Source organism: Botrytis sinoallii (genome assembly GCF_014898435.1).
Source record: "Botrytis sinoallii strain Bc 23 chromosome Unknown BSIN_003, whole genome shotgun sequence".
NCBI lineage: Eukaryota > Fungi > Ascomycota > Leotiomycetes > Helotiales > Sclerotiniaceae > Botrytis > Botrytis sinoallii.
The window spans coordinates 2,931,883-2,954,553 of record NW_024066030.1 but is presented as its reverse complement, the minus strand read 5'-3'; the positions used below and the strand labels follow the sequence as shown (position 1 = coordinate 2,954,553).

Here is a 22,671-nt window from a genome sequence, read left to right as displayed (position 1 = left end):
TTGGATGTCTAAGCCTTTTTTGAGAGCTCCTTTTCATTTTTTTTCAACACTTCTTCAAACGCAGTGGAGCAGTCGATCTTTCATGGAGATATCAAGAACGACCACAGCAATCACAATCATCGAAACTCAAAAAGCAGCCCGTCCTGCTGCTGTTGAGTTAGTTTTTGGCTCTAAACACAGAGTTGAGAGTTATGAAGTTTTTGGTTGGACTGCAATGCCGAAATCTTGAATATCTCATTTGCGCATCCGAATTGATGTTTTGAGACCTTTTTAGACTGACATAAATGGAAATTCGAGGAAGTTGAAACAACACACTCTCCAATCCCCTCGAAGAGAAACAGAAATATGACTTCATACGAAAGAAGATGAAAATCAAATCCATTTGAAATATATGTTTGAACTGACACCTTGTTGAGATTCTTGTGTCGAGGTTAAAAATATGTCAGGCCTGAGGCATTCACAAATTTCCGCGAACTTCAAGCTCTCATCACAAAACTTCTTCATTAATCATTTATAATTCTTTGGCAAAATTAATCTATATTTCCTCGCAAATCTACGAGCGCCTTACCAGATGCCTCTGCTTCTAATCATCTATCGAACATTACACCCATACCATAGACCCTGATGGCTGATCAACATGGCTCTGCTTCTACAGCAGACGCCCCACCTCAAAATCCATATTCGATGCCTATGAGCATTAATGTCGCAGACATTGTAGAGGAGGAAGAAGATGAGGATGAGTACGAATACGAATATTCTACTACAGAAAAAGAGGCAATTATTCTCAAAAGCTCTTATTTGTTAACAATTCTAATGTGTGCAATAGATATTCTATGTAACTCTCGATTTAACAAATCCAAATGTTCCTATCAAAAGAAAGTTGGTGAAAACGCATCCTCGTCGCAATGCTAAGAAATGGTTAAATCCTGGTCTTGGAAAACATCGAAGACATCTCGGAGACTCGACTACCATCGTAACTGATAAGGACAAATCTGTGAAAGCTAAAGGCAAGGGGAAAGGAAGAGGGAAGAAATCATTCAATGGCGAGCACGATGAAGATGATGATGAAATGGCAGAACGTGAAGAAGAAGAATTTTCAGACGATGAAGCTGCACCACCTGAGCAAGTGCCGACAGAACAGAAACCCGTCGAAGCTCCCAAGAAATCCACTGGAGAACAATACTCGACTTTCATCGCAGATACCCAACGTGGAGGAGAAGCTCCAGCGGTGCCAAAACCAGAAGTGCAGATATTAGGGTTGCATGAAGATCACCCAGTTGTATCTTATGAGGGAAATATATATCACTGTCGATGGGAAGAAAATATGGGCACAGAGTTACTTTTCACAGCACACGATCCCTCGAGTAAATTACCTATTTTACAGTCCGTGTCAAACGATGTCGATTTACTAGCTGCGAGTACAGCGCGCATAACTTCCGTCAACACCAAAGTCGAAGACAAAGATCCGGATTCTGGCGGGAAGGGTCGCAGTTACTTTTGGAGATCGGGTAACATTCGTGAGCTCAAGATACCGGTTGGTGTAGCAGCTTCTGAGCAACGGAAAAATCAAGCATTCTTTTTGCAATCCTTGATTCAAATTAAAGAATCGAGGCGCGAAAGGGATCATGTTACAGTAATGGCTCAAAGAAGAAATACCAATCGGCAATGGAGAGCAGTCATGAAACAAAAACAAGCAGCCGAAGTAGCACGAATTCGAAAAGCTATGGTGACAGGAAAAATGAGGAAAGCGGATGGACAGCAAAGATTAGATCAGATGGCTAAGGATGCTGAGATTTTGGCCGCGGAAGATAAGTTGAGAGGTATTGGGCCTGATGGGAGGAAGATAAGACATGGTGGTAGGAAGAAAACTGTAAATGCGGAAAATCAACCGATTCTTCGAAGACCTCCTGGCGGACTCACGAATTACCTGATGAATAACGCTGCTGCAGAGGATGACGATGATGAAGAAGTGGATATGGGTCTTGACAGGCCCCCTCCCAAGACTAGGAATACACGGTCATATGCCAATGCAGAAGATGAAAATTTGGAAGCAGAGGATGATGGAGAGATAGAGTATGGAGAAGAATATGAACAAGGAGAAGACGGGGAAATGGTTCTCGAAGATGAAGCTGATTTTGAGGAAGATTACGAAATGGAATAGTTGAGGAGGTCAGATATAGTTTGAGGAGTATGTTAATATTAATCGATTGAATTTAAATTCCAACTGCCCGTTTTTAACTCCCTTTGCAGTGCCGCTTTCCAAACAACTTTCCTCCTTTCTCCTAATATGCACTCAGCGGTGTCAGTACTAAGCATCCTCAAACTTTCAATCTGTCTTCCGCCAAACTCTCCTGAATCTCTACGAGCCGTGCAATCGCAACCTCCTAAGATCTGCGTTCCTCCCTCAATCCATCAGGTTGCCGTCCTCTATCAAAGCGTCAGGTAGACATCCATAACATCTGATATGTATCTAACAAAAAAGGAATCCCAAAGATCGGGTGAAGATAGGAATTGGCATACCACTTCACGAACCACAGCGATCCCAGAAACTGGAACGGAAATTGCAAGAATTGGGTGAGAGTGTATATGGGTCAGACTCATGACGACCATCGTGATGCGGAACCTAAGCGTAGAACAATAAGTCTTTTTATTTGTTTGTCTGGACTGCAGATTTCAAGCTGGCAAAAAGGTAAGAAGATTTTACATATGTGAGCCAAAAATGAAAAGAGAGAATGGAAGACCATAAAAACAATTGCAAGTGCAATCCCGCGTAACTTGCAGTTTCGTCAATATCACTATATGAGTGAACCAATCACAGCCTCAACATGCGGTTATGACGGTTAAGTCACATATTCGCCAATCAGCCAGATTAATCCTATAGATCCAAAGAGATCCACGTGGAAGGACTTGAACCTCCTCGGGATTGCACTTGTTAGCAATCAAACCTATGGATTGTTGGGAGTCCGTATAGACCCACTTTTAGCCGTCGCCCACAACGCGATATACTACCATTGCACCAGGCCTGTATTATGCGCTTTAGTTTTTTGGGGTATCGGGAAGGTGAGGGTATAACAATGGGTGAATATCTAGCGAGCAATTTGTCATTGTGATGTTGCTGGCCATGGTTTTGTGTCTAAATGGACTTGCAGTATTGTCTTGTGTGTATCAAGTATGGTTAATCTGGATTCCAACTTCTTACAGAACGAATATGGCTACATGAAGGGATTGGAAGCGATCAAGACTTAAGTTATTTGTGCGCAAGGGAGTCGATGGAAAAAGGTTATGAAGTAGGCGACGATGACGGAGCTGAGAATATCAAGAAAGGGAAGGAAGCGAATGTACCAAAAAGTACGGGCATGGATGTATGAAATGATCATCAAATGATCATCAAATGATCTCTACATTTTATTCCTACAGAAAAGTTAAATATCTAGACCATCATGGCTTGGGCACCAAACATTCCACCAAGTCCACCATCTCCACCACCACCTCCAGAATAACACCACTTCTTCCTCCCATACCCTCATCATCCTCTCCACAAACACCTCCCTCTCCGGGAGAAAGAACAGAGCCTGGACGAATAGCAGTAGTTTCTGCAGCCGCAGTCATAGCATTCTCATTCTCTTTCATCTCCTCCGCCTCTCTCTCGATTCTTTGCTCCTCTATCAAAAAAGGAATATTACCACCGGATTTGCAAGAATAGACATTCCAATTCATCCTCAATACATCAAATGTGCGAGTTTCAGCAAAGCTAATGTTCACATCACTCAGTAGACACCCATTAATCCAACCATAATATAGCAAAACATAATAACAACATTCTATCCCAATCACAGATCTTCACACAACCAACACCTCATTCAATCCATCCATCCAAAACCCTCACGAAAGGATCCCAAAACATTTTCCCCACGTCAAATATCGAGTCTCTCTACACGAAATCCTCAAACTTACCAAGTCTAACCAGCTGTCTGAGCTGTAGCTGTAGCTGCAGCGTAAGGTTAGCCTCAGACTGCAGTCTCGCCTTCTCTGCTTCTTTCCTCGCTCTCCTCTCGGCTGGTGTTGCCCTTCGTGGCTTGGGCTTAAACTTCCTCCCCGACTTTTGATTTTCGCGTGCCATCTTTGCTATTATGGATGAGTGATGGTGAATAGAAAGTACGTATTCATCTAAACAATTGTTTATAAACGTGGTGATATCGTGGTGGTGGATGAATGAAAACATGGAATGTAGAGGGCAAAAAGTCAGGTCTGGAATTTCTTTTGTGTACAATTTTAATCAGAGTGCATTCCATTATCCGACGAAAAGCTGGGAGATATCTCGTCTACTGTTTAAACAGTGGAAACCTTCCGATTAAATATTATCCAAACCATCCTCCTGTCTCAAGAAAACCAACTGTATCTTCGGTACTCTCCACTCCGCACCACCTCTCTCTCCATCCTCCTCCCACTTCTCCCTCAAACTCCCCTCCACCTCTCTCTTCCACTCCTCGAAAAAATCTTTCCTCTCTCCCCTCCCGTTCCCCTCCCCCCTCCTCTCAAACTCCCTAATCTTAAACCGATAATTCCCATCATTCGTCAGCGCAAACGTCCCAGGCGTAGGGGTCACGTAGTCTCTCCAAAAATCCCCTTCATTTTCCACTTTTCGAAATCCCCACGGAAACGACGAATTCGCAGGACTTTTCAACGTGGTTCCTCCACCATGACTCCAATCTATCCCGCCTCCTGATTTCCAATGCGCGGGAATCGGAAAGGGACGCGAGGATGCGGAATCCGGGGAGAAATATGGATTCGTAGGCGACGAAGAAGCGGATGCAAAAGTAGGATGTTTCGGAAGTCCCGTGATGAAGCCCCCGCGAACATCCTGGAACCACCAATCGCAATTCAAGACCAAGAATAGCTCCTGCAAATTTTGAAAGAGTTTCACCACTCGCACAATTTCATACTGCCAGTGTTCGTCCCGACCGATCCATTTGGAGAAATCGAGCGCGAGGCGTCGCACCCGTGTGAATTCCGCAGGACGAAATTGTCCGATGTTTGTTCCGGTGCCGTCGACGAGCTCAGACATGATTCCTTCGTTGATATCGGAATCAAGGGCGCGCAGGAAGAGGATGTCTCGAGTATAGTTGAACCAGATGCGGGGAGGGGAGGTGCGAGTGGAGAATGTGAGGGTGTAGCCGAGGCGTTGCATGCAGGAGCGAGAGTCGCGACAGGTTTTGAGGAGAGAGGGGATGGGAGAATGGGAATACAGGGATCCGTGGCGGGTCGCTTGGTAGTAGGAGGAGAGGAGGGGATCAAAAAGTCGGGAGGGAGTGATTCCTTGTCGGTAATGAGGGTCCATTGATTTCAAATACAGAGGTACAAACTCTCTTTCTTCTTTCTCTTTCCCCTTGCCCTTCTGCCTCTGCCTCGTTGCGTCTCCTTCAGATTCCGAATCCCCAATCTCAACATCCAACCCATTATCCAACACGAATTCCTGTATCATCGGCGCCATCATATCGATTCCAAAATATTCCAAATCGGGATGAACATCCCTATCATCAATTTCTTTTCCAAAGAGTCCTCTTTCAAATGAGAAAGTGTTTCAAAAATTCTCCTCAACCCCTATTATACGCGGGGGAGGAAGTGCATGAAACCAGATTAGATCACGAAGTTCTTTTGGGAGGGCGGAAAAGAGGTGGAAGGATTGGAGGGACATTTTTGTATTTTATCTTGGACGGAGCACGTTTGAGAGTAGGTACAGAGACTGCGTCGGTTATGGTGAAGGGGAAAGAATTGGAAGAATGTTCAAGGGATAAATGTTTGGAGAAAGGCGAGTGAGATATCGAGGGCGGCGAAAAGTCAAGGATATTTGAGGAAAGGAGTAGAAGTTTCTGCCTAGATTATTCAATCTAAGTATCCAATAATTCATCAACACAATTAAATGGTGTACTATGATTATTCAGAAAGTATATAATATTGATGCCTATTAGGTACATGAATCAGCTGCATTCGAGATGTCATGTTGCTGTGATGTTGAAAAAGAGTGGCTTAGCCGGTTATACCCCTACTTCCGGTGATCCCTGGATATGCAGATCCGATGCATCTTACATCTACTCATCCGGAATAGGCAGGTTGAAACGTCGATCTGTTTGATAAGATGTTGTGTATATTACATATTGGATTGTATTACTCTAAAGGCACATTTGTGAAGGAATCCGTCGTATTGTTGTTAGTTCCGCCGATACCGAGGCATATCTTTCAGAGTTGTTGTACGAAGTTAATGTCGAATAAAATTGTCAGCATTTTGGATGACAAATGCACGAGTTCTACAACCGATCTAGACCACAAATCATGAAAAACCTGAACTCTTCCATCTCATTCTTTAGAGCAGATTACAAACCGTTCGCTTCCCAATCCCATCGCGTCCTCAATCTCAAGTACTCTTCGGTCCTCCTTGTCTCAACCCCAAATCCACTCCCTGAAGCAACGTATAAACCGTCTCACAAACCCTCATATCCACCCCCAACTCCCTACCCCTCTTAACCGGCACTCCAAGTATAACATCTAACTCTAACTGTCTCCCACACAACGCATCAGTCAACATACTCGTACCAATACTCGGCATCCCTAGTATCCTCTCTATCAATCTATCAATCAAATCATCTTTGATATCTACCTCCATCTTTCTTGCAACAGCAACTACTTCTCCCATGAGCGTTCGCGTCATGTACATAGCTTCTGGGGAAGAGTTGAGCCACTCGTGTGTATGGAGACGTGTAAGTGTAGTTAGACAATTCCAGGCACAATTCCAAATGACTTTTTCCCAACGAGCGGTCTGCAATCTGGAAGGAGAGAAAACTTCATGTGGTGTTCTTCCGGCGGATAATAGATCCGAAAAGATCTTTAATCGTTTGTTTTCAATTTCTGTTGATACATTCGAATTTGTGAAAAGTCCTAGTTGCAGATTCTCGTTTTTGGTATGATGAACGATGCCGAGTGTGTTTTGAATGGCGCCGGTCCACGCAACACAGGAGATGATGGTATTTTGAGGATAAATTGCTCGGAATGGGTCTTCGTTTCCAACGCCATTTTGGATAAGTACTATAGTTGTTGACTCGGAAACTACTGGTGCAAGAGATTTAGCTACGACTTCTTGGCCAATAGCTTTGTTAGAGCAAATTATATAATCATAATGACCCGGTGCTTCGTCGGGTGTTTTGATGACTATAGAATGTTAGTAACGAACATGAGGTTGAAGGACGAGAGCTTACTGTTAGCTGGGTAAAAGATATTTTCTCCGTGATTCTGACTGATAAGCTTCAGTCCCTATCAAGCATATTAGCTTTCTTGATGAGCCACTCGTGACATGAAACTAAACACACATTCTCCTTCACAGCTTGATAATTTGACCTTGCAACGACAGTTAATCGTACGTTTGATACTCGACTTAGAATGAATGCATAAACAGAGCCAATCCTGCGACCCCGCATTAGCTCAGACTCAAACTTGTATGCTTGTATAATATTAGATAGTGACTTACGCTCCAAGACCATAGAATAGGACATTGATAGTCTCCCCATCAGATGTATTCGACGTCATCTCGATATTCTGTACTTCAGAACTAATCCACAGTATCTTGGATGTCTCTGGGAATGGAAATTATTAATTGGTGTGGTCGGTAATCATAAGATCCCCATTGCAACATTTCACCCAACAAACACCTATTCATCCCACCTTCGAGGCTTAGCTATTATGCATGTGCTCATTCAGCTTGCTATTTCGATGCGTATTATTTGGTATAGGAAAGAAATCAAGGGAATAAAGTACATCGGATTGTGGTAATTACCGGTGTTGTTCACCAAAATGGAGAAGTGACAGCAGATGAATAATTTAAAGTTTTCGTCACAGGCAGATACTGGCTATTCTAAATCAGCTCATACCAACAGACTAATAACATACATATACCACACGAGCACGAGTCCATAGAACCAGCGAACAGTGCAAATCCCAGGTGTTCAAAATAAAGGTTTAATATTTCTTAATATAGTACCCATCTATCCAACAATTAGACACTCTCGATATATCTTCTAACCTCCCAATCCGTTACTGCCTCATCCCACAGTCTAATTTCATGTTCCCTGGTACCACCATAATGATCTACGAATTCATCTCCGAACACTTCTCTCGCTATACTATCCTTCTCCATGAACTTCTCCGTGGCTTCTTTCAAATTCTTCGCTAATCTAACCCCTGGATCTGCTTTTCCTCCTACATCTTGACCTTTTCCTAACGGTGGTTGTTGAATTTCTAATTTCTTTTCTACTCCTCTCCACCCTAATGATAGGATAGCTGCTAGTACGTAGAATGGATTTGTATCTGCACCTGGTACTCTGATTTCAAAACGTGTGGCACCGGGTTTGGAAGTTGGAGGTGCGATCAGACGGACAGACGCTGCACGATGTTCAAGCCCCCAAGATACTGTTACTGGAGCCCAGAAATTTTCGACTAGACGTTTGTACGAGTTGACTGTTGGTGCGAGAAGTGGCATGACATATGGAAGGCCTTCCAATACTCCAGCGAGGAAATGACGCCCCATATCCGAAAGATTCTCAATATCCTTCCATTTTGCTTCCGTATCTTTAGTTTCTCGGAAGAAGAGATTCTTGCCATCCTTGTCGACGATCGAAACATGCATGTGCCCACTGTTTCCGGGAAGCCCTTGACGTGGCTTAGCCATAAAGCATGGGGTGATGCCGTATTTTGTTGCTACTGATTTGACCACATATCTAACAATGTTAGCCTCTCGTCCTTAAAATGGTAGGGAAATCTCCAAACTTACTTGAACAAGCTTGCTTTGTCCGCCATTTGTTGAATCTCCCCAAATGCCAAAGCTGCCTCAAAAACACCAGGTCCACTCTCTGTATGCCATCCTTCTATTCCACAATTGAATTGTTCGCATGCATCATATATCCCATAATAATAATCTTGGTTGTGAACTGGTCTCGTTAAACTGTATCCAAACATTCCTTCGGTCAACGAAGGTAATGAATCGACGGGGTTTTCTCTTAGGAAGGTTGCTGTTGAAGAAGTGTTTCTTTCGGAAATTGGTGCATGAGGATTGCTCGCCGGCGCTTTGAATTGGAAGAACTCGTATTCAGCTTAAACTTGTTAGTTATAACGCCTATGACAGTCCACAGATGCTCATACCTCCAGCCATTGCACCCAAACCATTGGCTTGTAACTTTTCCACTGCAGTCTTCAACAATCCCCTCGGGCATGCAGAAACCGGCTTTCCGGAGTCCGGATCATAAAAGCTGATTAAAAAGAATGGCACATTATCTTCCCAAGGTATCCTTCTGAAACTACTCAAATCCGGAATCGCAATAATATCATGATAGCCATTCTCCGCATTACTGATTTTCAATTCCTTAAAATATGTCTGATCATGCATATCCCATCCGAAGATGACCGAACAGAATCCAAACCCTTCTTTGGCGATACCTAGAAACTTCTTCTTGGAGACAAGCTTCCCACGCAATATACCATCGACATCTATCCCAGCCAATTTTACTTTGGTATCATTTTCGAGAAGTGTGGTGAGATTCTCGGCGGTCTTTTCATCCCATTGCTTGTGTGAAGCTATCCATTCTGGAGTATCTGGCATCTTGACGTTGAGTTGAGAGGGAATCGTAAGGAGTGAATGGGACTCGTTAAGCTTGGTGTCTTTGAGAACGATTGGCAGATTGAGTTCACAGGATATCTAGGATCTGGCTTGTCGAATGTGGAGGGAGGTTTAGATTGTTGAACACCTTAAGAGGGGGAAAAGAGTGGTGAGAGTAAAGCAAGGAAGTTTCCCTACAATTTGCGATAAGAGATTCTGCGATAACGCGAGGGGCTGTAGTGGATGCTGCTTTAATATTATCATCCCTCACACGACCATCACTTTGGCGGATTCTAGCAGTCTAGGATGTCGGTGAATATTCGGAGGGTGCTTAATTGTTAAAATGGCAACAGATCTTACTGAAAATGAATTGATATGCAGCCATGTACCGAACAACTGCGCAGTGCGTCAATGCCAGCAAATTATTCCACGAAATCATCATATGTAACGAGAAGAGATAACTACATGTATTGATCTGTTCCAAAGTGATTACACGAAGATTCGTGTAAAAGGTGTATCGTTATGACTTTATTAGTCAACAGTAACGACAGCAATAAGGACAGCATTGGTTGTCTCATTGTCTCCTCAGAAATCCATAGCGCCCACCATTGGAGGAGATTGCCCATGACAAATATTATCATCTGACCATCATCTATCGTCTCTTCACCTATCAAGGAATTGAGAGTCTCACTCCACCGTACCCCGCGACAGGATGGTTGCACTTCAGCTGAACGCTGACTTCACACTTAGACTAAAACTCAAACTCTCAGCTCTTGAGGCTGTTATACCAAAGCGACCAATACCTACGTGGGTACCTCGAAGCACCCAGTATATATATACAAAGAGATGAGGTATTAGACATGAAACATCGCCCAAAAGCTGTGTTGTATCAATTGAACCAATACCCAATACCAATACCAACATCCATACCCTCCACTACAGTCAATGATCCATATCTACAATCATCTGAGGTTTTCTATTTCCTGATTCAGTCATTGAACCCCGGGTTTCCTTGGAGTTTGGAGAGCATTATAACAGATTCACGATTCATTCTCGATTCCCTATCAGTTCCATCTCTCTTTATCCAAAGAGCAGCGGTGAGTTTCATTTGCCATTCATTGAATGACTGAATCGTGTTTCGGGAATGGATATTCTTCGGAACGATAACGAAGGGTTACCACTTACCACCTACCACTCTCGAGCCACTGCCCACTGCCCACTGCCCACTGCCCACCGCCCACCGAGAACGGACCAAGTGTATGAGCTTGTGTGTGCTCCGTACTTGATACCAGTGACACATCAGCATCCACATTCTCTCTCTTAGATTCAATTATCATCACAAATAATATTTCATAACAATTCTTCGGATCATTTCGAGTTCCTTCTATACTTCTACAAAGGGTGAATATTTTCCACAACTTTATCAAATCTTCGGGAGATTTCTTTTTCTACACCATCAAACATATCTATATCAGGAACAAAGAGTAAGTTTCGTTTTTCGTTGTCAGACAGAGACAAGTAGTGTTTGTTTGTTACGAGAACATTATAACCATAACCCTTTCCTTGGTAGAGAGTTCATCAATCGCTGACAAGATCTTCAATAGAACACAGTATTTAAATAAAAAATACATTCAACATGGCTGGCAGCGGAGACAAAGTTCCTACCATCAACAGCTTCCAAATGGGAAGACTACATGGTAAAAATGCTATCGTTACTGGTGCTGCTGGGTGAGTCATGTCTTCAGTCTTTTCCTGATATGGTATTCTCGGCGTGATTCGGGATTTGCGGGATTTGAAAGATCGGGACGATGAGTATCGTATCTGCTTTCTCTTCTTTATTCAGAGTTATGCCCTTATCAAGTCCTTCCGAGTAATGAGAGTGTTTGGTATGGCCACACACGTGACTTCCTTCTTTTTGTAAAGGGTCGAGCGACGGCATAATATGAGCGGGCCGTGAGAGCGTTACACGGGAAATTCTATATCGCGAAAATATCCATATTAAATATCAAATCAATCATCAGCATATACTAACACCCTTCCCAGAGGAATCGGTCTTGAAACCTGTATCCTCTTCGTCAAAGAAGGCGCCAATGTCCTCATGGCCGATATTTCCGCACCAGCACTCGAGAAAGCCGCCGCAAAACTCAGACAACTAGTTCCATCCGCCCACAAAGTTGAAGTTAAAGTATGCGACGTCTCCAAAGAATCTGACATCGAGGCCGCAGTTGCTCATCTCGAATCTTGGGGTGGTATTGATATCATGTTCAACAATGCTGGAATTATGCATGCTGATGATGCCGATGCTATTGATACCCCTGAAAAGATTTGGGATTTGACTCAAGCTATCAACGTTAAGGGTGTTTGGTTTGGTTGCAAACATGCCGTCATTTCTATGCGTAAGAACAAGAAGAGCCGTGGTTCTATCATCAACACTGCATCTGTTGTTGCGCTCGTCGGTTCTGCTACTCCTCAATTAGCATACACCGCTTCCAAGGGAGCAGTTTTGGCCATGACAAGAGAATTGGCTATTGTTCACGCAAGAGAGGGATTCAGATTCAATGCGCTATGCCCAGCTCCATTGAACACTCCTCTTCTTCAAGATTGGTTGGGAGATGATCAACCCAAGAGACTTAGACGTGAGATCCACTTCCCAAGTGGAAGATTCGGAGAGGCTATTGAGCAAGCTCAAGCGGTTTTATTCTTGGCTAGTGATGAGAGTAGCTTTGTCAACGGACAGGTATGTTTTTTGTTTCCTTTTATTTGATCCCGTCCATCCCTATCCTCCTACCATTTTCTAAGCCCCCAAAACCCTCTTATCTAACATTAACTACAGGATTTTGTTGTCGACGGCGGTATGACAAAAGCCTACGTCACCCCCGAAGGACCACCTCTCGCTGCTCCATCCAACAACGCTCTTCTCAGCGAACCAGTCGATGCTATCCGTGGTACCGGCATTCCTCAATAGATCTTTTGTTTTGATTGAATCATCAGCTCTTTTGCTTGAATTTTAGCGTACACTTGGTAGATTAGGCTGGATCATTTTAGATAGATATCACGCTAGAATGAATGAATGAAGACCGATGAGTTTCACTATCATGTGATTTTTGAAATTTAAAGTATGATTAGTGATGTGAGTGAGTTGATGCGAGGCTAGTATTCGGAATATAAAATGTGGTTGTGGGTTCTGGAACTTATCAGGGTAGAAGAGGGAGAGCAAGTGGTGGAGAAGAGGGGGGTGGAGGGTAATATCACTAGCGTGGCTCGGATTCATCAGAGTGAGGAAGTATAGAATAACAGACGATCAGCATTATCTAGGTTGGCATAGTGTGCTAACACATGTTCAACCGAGTGTGGTATATCGTATATGTTATCGGAATCTGGATTGTCATCTCTCAGAGTGCTGGGAGAAGTTCTGGGAGAAGTTCAATCTAAGTTATATTTTCAGTATGTACCTAGGGAGTAATTCTTGCTGGGCGATATCTGGCGGGGAAAGTTTGGTTGGTTGGATGGATTATCTAGGTGGGTAGGTAGGTAGGTATATCTATATATCTTGATTATTTAATTGTTTAATGGCTTGGGATCACTCGCTGGGGTGTAAGATGTGCGATGTACGATATGCGATATGCGATGTGCGATGTGCGATGTATTTTTGGGGAGTTACTTGATGTGATGTGATGTGTGGGTAAGAGAGTTAGTTAGTTTACTGAAATTCTTGAGGGTTGGGGATGTTGAGGTGGTGTTTTCTCATCGCTACGGTAAAGAAATGTGTATACATCAAATGATCTCGCATAATTGAAAAAAATCGCGATATTATCTACAACCCATTCAGCTCTCAGAGCAGCTCTAACTCATAAAATAAAATGCGATGCGGCTCTACGATAGATCAAGATAGAGCCCAAGACTCCGCCCACAATCCAAAGGCATGTGGAGCTCGGCACTCTATCTATTAACCACCGTAGAGCTCGCAAAGCAACGAGATAATCCGCAATTTAGTTTCCGGAGAGAAGGAGTTGGTTTACTCCTTGGCCTCCAGCGCCAGATCCTCCCCCGAATGAACCACCGAGCCCACCAGCTCCCCCACATACATCATCGTCATCGTCATCGTCCGGTAGACTCCAGTTACCGAGGACCGTAGTCCAGATCCTATCTTCTTCTTCCTCATCCTCGTCCTCATCAAAAGCGACTTCCTCTCCCGCCGCAATCCGCTCCGCGATTCTCAAACGGGCCATACCCTTAACAATCTTGGCATCGGCTTTGTTTGCCGCCTCGCGCTTAAGCTGCCGACCCTTTCTTTTGTGTGCCTTGCGGCGCTCATTTTGCTTCTGGCGCTGCTCCTCCATTTGCGCAGGCGTGGGTGCTGCATACCCCAACATGATTAGCCTGGTTCTTTTTCATCGAGGAGGATAAATAACTCCTCTTACCGTTCTTTGGTCTATATGTTAGACCCGAAAATGTGCTGGAGCTAATGCCCGCAGAAACGCCCGCAAGATCTCCTCCCTCCTCATGCCAACACTCATTACCCCCCACCCAGAAACCACCAGTGCCAGAAGGATTATGTGCCGAAGCACCACGTCTTTCCTCTTCTTCTCCTTCTCCCTCTCTTATCCTTGACTCTTCTTGCTCTGTCATAGTTGCATTTGTCAGTATAAAGAGTACAACGGTGAAGTTCTCAGGCACACCATGATCATCATGGATAAATTTAAGACATTTACAGATATAAAAATGTCCAGCTATGGACATATCTCAATCATTTCACGTTGAAAAATGATACACCAACTCATGGTTTCAACAAAGCGCATGGTGCTATGAAGGAAGTTATGCAACGCGTAGGTAAGTGGCTTACCCCTTTCTACTCGGACGGCAGCAGCATGTGCTGCAATTGCAGCCAACCTCTCTCTCTCGGCTCTCAATTCATTATTTGCCCTCTTGGCCTTGGGCTTAAATCTTGGTTCTTTCTTTGGAGGCATGATTGAATGTGTTACTAGTGAATAGCGAGTATAGGAGCAGATATAGAAGTTTGATTTAACACTGTAAATCCGATAGAATGGGAGTGCGTGAAGAGGAAGTGGTCGGTTGCAAGTCGCGTGAATTTGATATTATTGATTTGTTTACATCCGGTGTTCACATTTTCGCTCGCCTACATTAGACGATAGCTTCAGTTCAACATGGCTCAATCTATTCTGTTGCCTAAGAGACGCGGCCTAGTACTTTGGGTAATTGATACACCTTTCACTTGTTTTGACAGCCCTTATTGTTATACTCACAGACTTATTTGAATAACGATTGCGCCATACTTCAAAACTGACGTGCAACAGCTACATGGCGGCATTCTATTAACATTGGTTCTTATAGAATTAATCACCAAGCACCAATGACCAAGAGAAAGGAGTAGAGAAAAGCCGTTCTCTAGTTCTACATCTGCAAAACCTTTCGCCTGAGCTTCATCAACACTGCCGGTCTGATACTTGTCATTGTAGGTTCATCTGAACAGAAAACATGATGCCATAGAAAGCAGGACCTCAATTCCGCTCAAAGTGCCACTCAAGCCCCCTCGAAAGTTCACAAAATTCGATAACGAATATGACTAAAACAATGCTAACTGTCGGCGCACACTAGGCTCCCCAGTGGACCAATAGATCTTCCGGATTCGAAAACCCACGACTACCTGCCGTTAAGCCGCTCTCAATCGGCGAATAGTGCACGCAGCAGATGTCGCGCGCATTTGCAACAAGATGTATTATCAACGCGGATATAGGTACTGCGCAACCTTTGCAGCTGTTGGGTATGGGAATCTCTTAAGTAGACGATTGAGAAGTCTCTGGAATATAATAAAGGAAGATAGATACAAAGCCTCAACAAGATGATCCCGGAAAAGAACAGAGGTTTCCGGCAGCCTGTATGTAGGGATCAGAAAAGCTTGTTCTTTTGTCCACATTCTTCGGGAAAACATGCGCCGCCAAGTAGTCAAGCTGGAGTTCGTAATAAGTTAATGCATGATGGAGACTCGATTTTGGAGTCTCCTGACGGTATTTTGTTTGAGTCTATTGATATTCCCAATCTTTCGTTCGGCGGCTGGTCTCTTTCGATTATAGTCTCACAATATCAGAAGTTGATTGAACAGAAACACACGTCACCCAGCCCTTTTGGTAACGTTCTATTCTCTTTGACTTTTACGCACGACTTCGGTAGCCCTGTGTAAGCAGGTGGGGTTCTGACTAAATTTAAAGTACAATTCCTAACGTCACTTCATTGCCAATCGATCAGAACCACTTCCAGCGATACTTCAATCTGGCTACCGATAGCATGGAGCAGTGTAGCTATTTTTATCGTGTAGATAATAATGATCTATCTCGTAATATTCCAGTATTTCCTCAAATAGATTCTTGTGCTATTGGAACACATGTTTCTAAATTCCATCTACATTGATTGTACTCCTACGATTGACACTTAGTATCTACTCTGAGCCAACCAGATATTTGTTCGAAAGTATAATATCACTGTCATTCTCCGAGGTTTATCCCTTCACTCGAGCGCGTGGAATGATTGAGATTGTTTTACAGATATACCTAGGTAGGTATTCACCACTAACCAAGGTTTCCCAATCTCGCTTAATTTCGAGTACTTATATTCTATCAGTACATAATCGTTAACAAATGAAATAATTGCGGCCGCAGACCTAGTGTAGTGGGTAGCATACGTGATTATACTTGTTCTGGGGGGATACAGAAAACAGGCTCACACCTGTCTTCTGAAGGAGCCATCTTTGGATTGGTGGGCGTCAGCCTACCGCGTAGTGGATTTAATTCTACCGAGGCGACCGCTGACAGATGTCACATCTACGAAATGAAGTCCGTACTTGTGTACCTTGAATCTGGTCAAGTGTTCCTGAGATACTTCTTTGTGGGCCGTAACGATATCTTTATCTTTTTGATCTTTTTTTATGCTTGTTTGTATGACTCAGCCACGTAGGGTCACCAGAGACTCACCTACACCACTATGTCTGTCCAGAAATGCAAAGAGTTCAATACCTAGTGATGGTTCAATTTAAATTTAGTGTATTTGATTTCAATTGACTGAAGAAAATGCGATGTGAGGTTCCATTCACACGAGCTCACAGACATTCTAAATAGTAATAAGTGTGTGTCTTTGCGTATTCGTCGGTCTATGTATGTCTCTCTGCTTGAATCATTCATATAGGATACTTATAATATAACAGGCGACAAGGTCAACAGCATTCAATCTGTAAGCTTAAAGATTCGAAACTGCCAATCATAGGGTACAATTCAAACCTCTAGAATAGACAGATTAATACTTGGGAATTAGTTCGGTGATAGCAAAGCGCGACATCTACAAAAACAAAAGATCTACCGAATAGGAATTTCCCAGGTACTTCCAGCTCCGCGACTCCCATCTCCTTTATCCCCGTTTCTTCCCTTATCCTTGTTCTTATCCTCCAACATATCCATCGCCTTATCGACGTTGTCGTTGGGATCTTCATCTTTTCCCTCCTCATCCGCCTTCATACCAACGTCAACATCAGTTCCCGCATCCTTCGAGCTCAAGGCTGCGCGCTTTGCGAGCCGGCGCTGGTTGCGGCGTTCCTGACGCAGTTTCGCAGCGATAGCAGATCGAGCCGCAAAATTCTTGGACATCTTCCCTATTTGTGAAATCCTATTAGCAGATGACCGATGATGAATGTGGTATGCGGTAGAAATAACTACGACGTAGTGAAAGAGACCTCTCCAAAAGATTGGTAAATGCGTAAGGTGGCGACCAGAAATGCAGAAGTTCTTACGTTTTGATTTATCCTTCTCTACGGAACCATGATTTGTTAGCCATCCATCTCTGTGGGTAACAGAAAAAAAGAACGTATCAAAATCAGATAAAACCACTCTTTTTGCAATTCTCTGAAGGCTGTGCTCCAGCGGTGGGAGCATTGAGGTGCGATATCTTGTCTCTCTTCTTTCCCTGATGTGTGTAAGGGGCCATGATTTTAATGATGAACTAAGGGGAATAATGGACTAGCTGTTAATTCTGGAAGTCTTTTTGTTGTCCCACGCTTGCAGAGATATCCAAAGCTTTTTGAAAAAGTACAAGAACCAAAGATCCATTTCTCAGTGCTGCTCGGGCCAGTTCCATCTCTGCCCAGGTGGTCAAAGAATCAATTCACATGGTTCAGTGAATATGTTGATACCCACACCCACCTGACTATTTGACAAGCATCCCTATCTCCTGACTCCCCTAGAAATTATGATCCATTTTGATAGCGTCATAACTACAAATCTATGCATATCATAGCGCCTGAGCCTTATGGTACTTGAAGTTGAGGTGGTATGAGAATCGCAAGAAACGGAAAATGTCTCAAGCTTGGAAATGGGTAAGACACTCGATCTTGAAACAGCATCTCCCTCAGTGTTCAATGAGTTCTCACACATCAATACAAACAAAAGAATTGAACTGACGCTAATTGATGTATCTGCAGATCCATAGAAATATTTTCTCAGAAAATCAGGCGCCTCCGATTTATGCCTGTCAGTTATTCAATAGGACTGGATTCAAACCCAGCGCAATCACGCAGCTCTCCTCCATCTCTAGCCTCAAACAAGAACTCGACCACAATTCTACTACTACGGCAGCAGATCCTAAGTTGGAATGATACTGGTGGCAGACAGGAAGAGACATCTGGGACATATAAGAATGCGGAAAGCAAGGCACAGGGATACCGGAAGTTGCGAGAATGCGAAGGATACTAGAGAATTAGATAAAAACGCAGAAGACAGGACTCATTCATTCCCGTTTATTCAGCTTATTTCATTCTTGAGGAATATAACCAGTAATCTTCATTATTCAAATCAGTTCTCTGCACATCGTTCACCTATCCGTGTGAGCATGCCTAGATTCAGTGTTCGGCCCTCCAAAAAAACTCGACCGCACAAGATTCACCCGCAGATTACCTTCTGGTCCCGTCATCTTGATCAACAATTCCAAAGTCATAAGATAGAGGATATGAATGTGAAATTGTACTTCTTGGTTATGGTTAGGTTTTGATGGGGGGCAACATAACAAACGCATGTCATGTTCTGGAATTTGTAGTAAAAGGCTATCCTTGATTCCAATCTAGTTGGTCATCGATCTGAAGCTCACTATTGTCGACGTCGAGGTAGATCAATGACATGTAGTTAATAGAAGCTTTATGATCCAGGAGAGTAACCTTATGTAAGCAAGTGGGGGCCCCTAGACACGAGCTGCAACATCACCTCATCGTCACCCCCAAAACAATCCTTCTAGATATTACTTCATTGTAGTTGAGGTCAGCCGTATACAAAGCACCTGAGATGGTCACTTCATTAATGATACACTGCACTCGCGCTCCCTTAGCTACTTCGACCTCCCACGGCCTTTTCGTGGAGTTGCTAGTGTCTCTGGCGGGAGGCTAATCCTCAACGAACAACAAAGCAACGACGGATGTCTAGTGTTACTTAGTAGCATGAGTAAGAAGCTTAAGGGATCGCACGAACTCTGCGTTTCGTGTGGAAAGTTATATATTCGTTCATCCATCTAGACTTTTGGGCGAAAAGCAAGTCCAGCAAACATCAATCCACCTGCGAATTCATTCTATCCCCATTCTCTCCACTTGCCTGATTGGCATCCTTCATGATCACACCTATAAATTAAGGACCAGTTCCCCCCCCCCCCCCCCCCCCCCCCCCCTTGCTGTCCAACTTCACCCCCATTATTGCTGTTCTCTTTTCTATCCCTGGCTTTTGTCTTCTGGTTCTTCACATAATCTTTCCAGACAGCCTTCCTAGCCGTAGTTTCTTCCGCCGCTGCATCTTTCAAATTGCTGTTCTCCTCTTCATGCGTTCCCTAACCCCCTTCCTCTTATCAACTCTTTTCGGTTCGCTTCGTACTAAATAAGGTCGTGGTTAGCTTAATATGCAAATCTATGTAGAAAAATTTACGTTTTTTGGGAGGCATGGAAGCAGCAGCTGGATGCCTGCTAGTACTCATGACACCCGTTTCATCATGCATTTCTGCATCTTCATTCTTTTTTTGACTGCAAATCTTGCACCTTTTTAGCTTATAGGACAATTAATTAGTTATCTTTCCTTTCCATTTTCTGTCTTTCTATAGATCTCACCATCTAGTTTTTGTTTATGTTTCCTTCTTTTTTTCTCTACGATCCTCCTTCCGACGCTCCCACACAGTGGATCATTGCTTCTAGCTCTCGTCATTGTGATTGAATTTTGTTGTGAGAATTTATCGTTGGGATAGTGGTACCGGTTTTTACCAGGGAGTCGATGGTGAATTCCCTGTGGTGGCAGAGTTAATACCTATGTACGAATAAAATATCAGTATAAATCCCCATATAAATATTTGATACATACATTATTGAATTCAAGCTTTTTTCGTCCCTAACGAAATACATTCTTCATCATCAACGAATATTTCCAGTTCAAAATGACAACCATTTATTATTGACATTTTAATAATAGAAAAAAAGAAAATAAAGGCATTCCAGCTGGAGAACCTTTATGATTTTTAGGAAAAGTAAACAAAAAGAAAGCGAGCATGGGAGCTAAGAAGAGGTCAAAGAGATGAATAGGAACTAGGAGGAGAAGGGGAACAAACAAGGAAGCAAGCGTAAAAACTAAAGGGTGAGAGAGGTGAACGGAAGGTATTAGCCGAAGTCTAAAAGAGAGTCTATTCACAAATCACTCATTTCATTTTCGATTTATTCTTTAATCAAAAGCTTTACCATTATACTATACAATACAGAATATACTATTTAAACAAGAGTCTTAATCAATTCTAATATATATAATTATATTTTGAAATCGATTATTAATTGTTGGTTCAATAATGAGATCAGGAATACGGGAGACGTGGTTCCCACTATCAGTAGGCCCCTAATTGTCTGTATTGTATTCTGTCTAAAGAGCTAGCTAATGAGGGGAAATAGTAGGCCTTATATAGGCACTACTGAAAGAGCTAGTCTCCTTCGCATTCGCCTAAATACCTTTGATACAGTAGCCATTGTATTGAAGTCATTCTTTTGAAGTGAATTCCCTTGTTCACACATTAATCGAATTCAATACAAGTAAACTTTTTGACTTGTAAATAGCCTTAGACTAAAACTTCGAAAATCAAGAAATTTCGAAAAATCAATAAATGTCACGGGGGGACACTAAGCCCTTTCTGTCCTGTCCTGTCCTGCTATATATGTGAGAGTAAGGTAGAACTTCCAGTTCTACCTCCTAGTCTTTTGGGCGTTTAGCTCAGCGGTAAAGCTTCTGAATACTCCCAGAAGTGATCCCGTGACAATAAATTTCGAAAATTTCTCTAAGTCCCTTTAAAGTAAAAATTTCTAATCATGTATATATATAAAAGTTAATCACATTAATACTATATGACCCATTTTTTCAATATAATATTAACTATTGAAATTTTTAATACAATTAACGAAATGATTTATTCGTCAACCACGGATTCTGCCACCACAGGGATTGGAAGACTTCTCAAAGTTTAAATTTTTGAAACTCTCCAGTATTATTTGTATAAGCAAGATTATGGTTTTCCTACTAGCAAGATCTGGAAGCTTAATTCGCTGAATCAGCAAGCGTTTTGTCCCGTTCTAATCGTCTTAGTGTTTTATGGTAAATTGAACAGTCAGCAACTTTCATCTATACTTTCCAACACTCTCTTTCTTGATGTTTGGGGATGACTAGAATATTGTGCAGAAATACGTGAATATATCTAAGACTCATAGACGCATCATATGGTCAGCGTAGCATTAGCTACCTAGTCACAACCGCATTTCTATACCAATAGCCATTATTATTCAATGTCTAAAGGTTGACTTGGAAAGTAAATTTGATTCTCTGAATCTATCTTTGCAGTCTAGAAGATCAGTGCTTACTGAGGTATATACTCCAATACATTAAATAACGAATCTTATTAATGTTTAAAACTCAGCCAAGTATCTAGGTAGTTGCAATTTGAGCTACTGTATCACTGCCGTGTACTCATCAAACACCAGTGTTCATACCACCATCGAATATCAAAGGTGGAATAATGGAAAAGCTCAAATGATAACCTTTGATTGGCTGCCACCTGTTTCATTCGAATGCATAATCTGTAGTCACAGTAAGGGAATCATAATTGTATCCTCAGCTGGGGCTAGAGATGAAGGAAAATTGCACGGTCACGCGGGTTTGAGTCGAGCCCCATTATCTGATTGATAGGCATAAAATGAGGGCAGTTGTTATCTTTTAAAGAAGAGTCTAATTCCATGATAGTTACGCAGTTTTTTATTAGCATGAACCCAAGCGTCTTGTTTGCTCTGATGTGGGAGAATGTTTGGGATATAGGTGAGATGATATTTCGAGATCCAGAAGGGATTATATACTTTGAGGGTGTTGGATGTGTATCAAATATCACATAGCACTCACGCCTGGCCTAGTGGGTTGCTTTGATGATTGTGGGTTGTTGGATATAGTGGGTCCGGGGTTAGCCAGGAAAGTCTCCAAAGAGAGGGTTTGAATCCCTCAAACGTACCATCTCCTGTAGATTCAGATAATGCGCGCCGGGGAGTTGGGACTCGGAGCTTAAGAGTTAACAGCTCTTCTAACATTTTTTTCTTGCCCATTTAAATTTTTTCTTGAGCATCACTACTGATGTTCGGCTTTGGAAGTTGAATAAAAGGTTCAATGCTCTAATGTAAAAATCATTTTTATTTCCATTCATACTTGCAGCATAACATTTTATTGTGATATTACAACGTTGCTGTTAGCTATTGTATCAGTAGGAGGAGGAAGAATCAAAACGCCCCCTCAAAGTGGAAAAATGCGCCCGTGTAAACCTGCATTTGCCTTTCAAGAGCGAAAGCTTATCTATCGCCTAGTAAAAAATTTATTCGACATTCAAAACAATTGAACAGATTTACCGGGCTTGTCTATGAGTTTGAGACTATGCAAAACCAGATGACCACGCATTTTTGCTGTATGCGGACAGAAACAAGGATTTAACAT

At 42.7% G+C, this 22,671-nt stretch overlaps 8 protein-coding genes across 8 annotated transcripts; 2 read left to right on the top strand and 6 right to left on the bottom strand.

Annotated features, from left to right (window-relative positions):
* Window positions 1-624: 624 nt before the first annotated feature.
* On the top strand, window positions 625-2,161 carry EAF02_002475 (uncharacterized protein; the record flags this gene model as incomplete). The annotated part of the gene is made up of 2 exons (XM_038898523.1): window positions 625-774; window positions 827-2,161. 2 exons carry the CDS (start codon window positions 625-627, stop codon window positions 2,159-2,161), a joined length of 1,485 nt encoding a protein of 494 aa, XP_038762215.1.
* A 1,277-nt stretch (window positions 2,162-3,438) lies between these two features.
* On the bottom strand, window positions 3,439-3,717 carry EAF02_002474 (uncharacterized protein; the record flags this gene model as incomplete). Its single annotated transcript, XM_038898522.1, has 1 exon — window positions 3,439-3,717. The coding sequence occupies one exon, from the start codon at window positions 3,715-3,717 to the stop codon at window positions 3,439-3,441; it is 279 nt and encodes a 92-aa protein (XP_038762214.1).
* A 214-nt stretch (window positions 3,718-3,931) lies between these two features.
* On the bottom strand, window positions 3,932-4,120 carry EAF02_002473 (uncharacterized protein; the record flags this gene model as incomplete). The annotated part of the gene is made up of 1 exon (XM_038898521.1): window positions 3,932-4,120. The coding sequence occupies one exon, from the start codon at window positions 4,118-4,120 to the stop codon at window positions 3,932-3,934; it is 189 nt and encodes a 62-aa protein (XP_038762213.1).
* A 231-nt stretch (window positions 4,121-4,351) lies between these two features.
* EAF02_002472 (uncharacterized protein) lies at window positions 4,352-5,494 on the bottom strand (the record flags this gene model as incomplete). Its single annotated transcript, XM_038898520.1, has 1 exon — window positions 4,352-5,494. The coding sequence occupies one exon, from the start codon at window positions 5,492-5,494 to the stop codon at window positions 4,352-4,354; it is 1,143 nt and encodes a 380-aa protein (XP_038762212.1).
* A 918-nt stretch (window positions 5,495-6,412) lies between these two features.
* Window positions 6,413-7,578, bottom strand: EAF02_002471 (uncharacterized protein; the record flags this gene model as incomplete). Its single annotated transcript, XM_038898519.1, has 4 exons — window positions 6,413-7,203; window positions 7,251-7,305; window positions 7,362-7,455; window positions 7,520-7,578. The coding sequence occupies 4 exons, from the start codon at window positions 7,576-7,578 to the stop codon at window positions 6,413-6,415; spliced, it is 999 nt and encodes a 332-aa protein (XP_038762211.1).
* A 466-nt stretch (window positions 7,579-8,044) lies between these two features.
* On the bottom strand, window positions 8,045-9,643 carry EAF02_002470 (uncharacterized protein; the record flags this gene model as incomplete). Its single annotated transcript, XM_038898518.1, has 3 exons — window positions 8,045-8,765; window positions 8,819-9,137; window positions 9,187-9,643. 3 exons carry the CDS (start codon window positions 9,641-9,643, stop codon window positions 8,045-8,047), a joined length of 1,497 nt encoding a protein of 498 aa, XP_038762210.1.
* Window positions 9,644-11,276: 1,633 nt separating this feature from the next.
* On the top strand, window positions 11,277-12,605 carry EAF02_002469 (uncharacterized protein; the record flags this gene model as incomplete). Its single annotated transcript, XM_038898517.1, has 3 exons — window positions 11,277-11,368; window positions 11,684-12,377; window positions 12,474-12,605. The coding sequence occupies 3 exons, from the start codon at window positions 11,277-11,279 to the stop codon at window positions 12,603-12,605; spliced, it is 918 nt and encodes a 305-aa protein (XP_038762209.1).
* A 1,024-nt stretch (window positions 12,606-13,629) lies between these two features.
* EAF02_002468 (uncharacterized protein) lies at window positions 13,630-14,607 on the bottom strand (the record flags this gene model as incomplete). The annotated part of the gene is made up of 3 exons (XM_038898516.1): window positions 13,630-13,997; window positions 14,062-14,262; window positions 14,484-14,607. 3 exons carry the CDS (start codon window positions 14,605-14,607, stop codon window positions 13,630-13,632), a joined length of 693 nt encoding a protein of 230 aa, XP_038762208.1.
* Window positions 14,608-22,671: the final 8,064 nt, after the last annotated feature.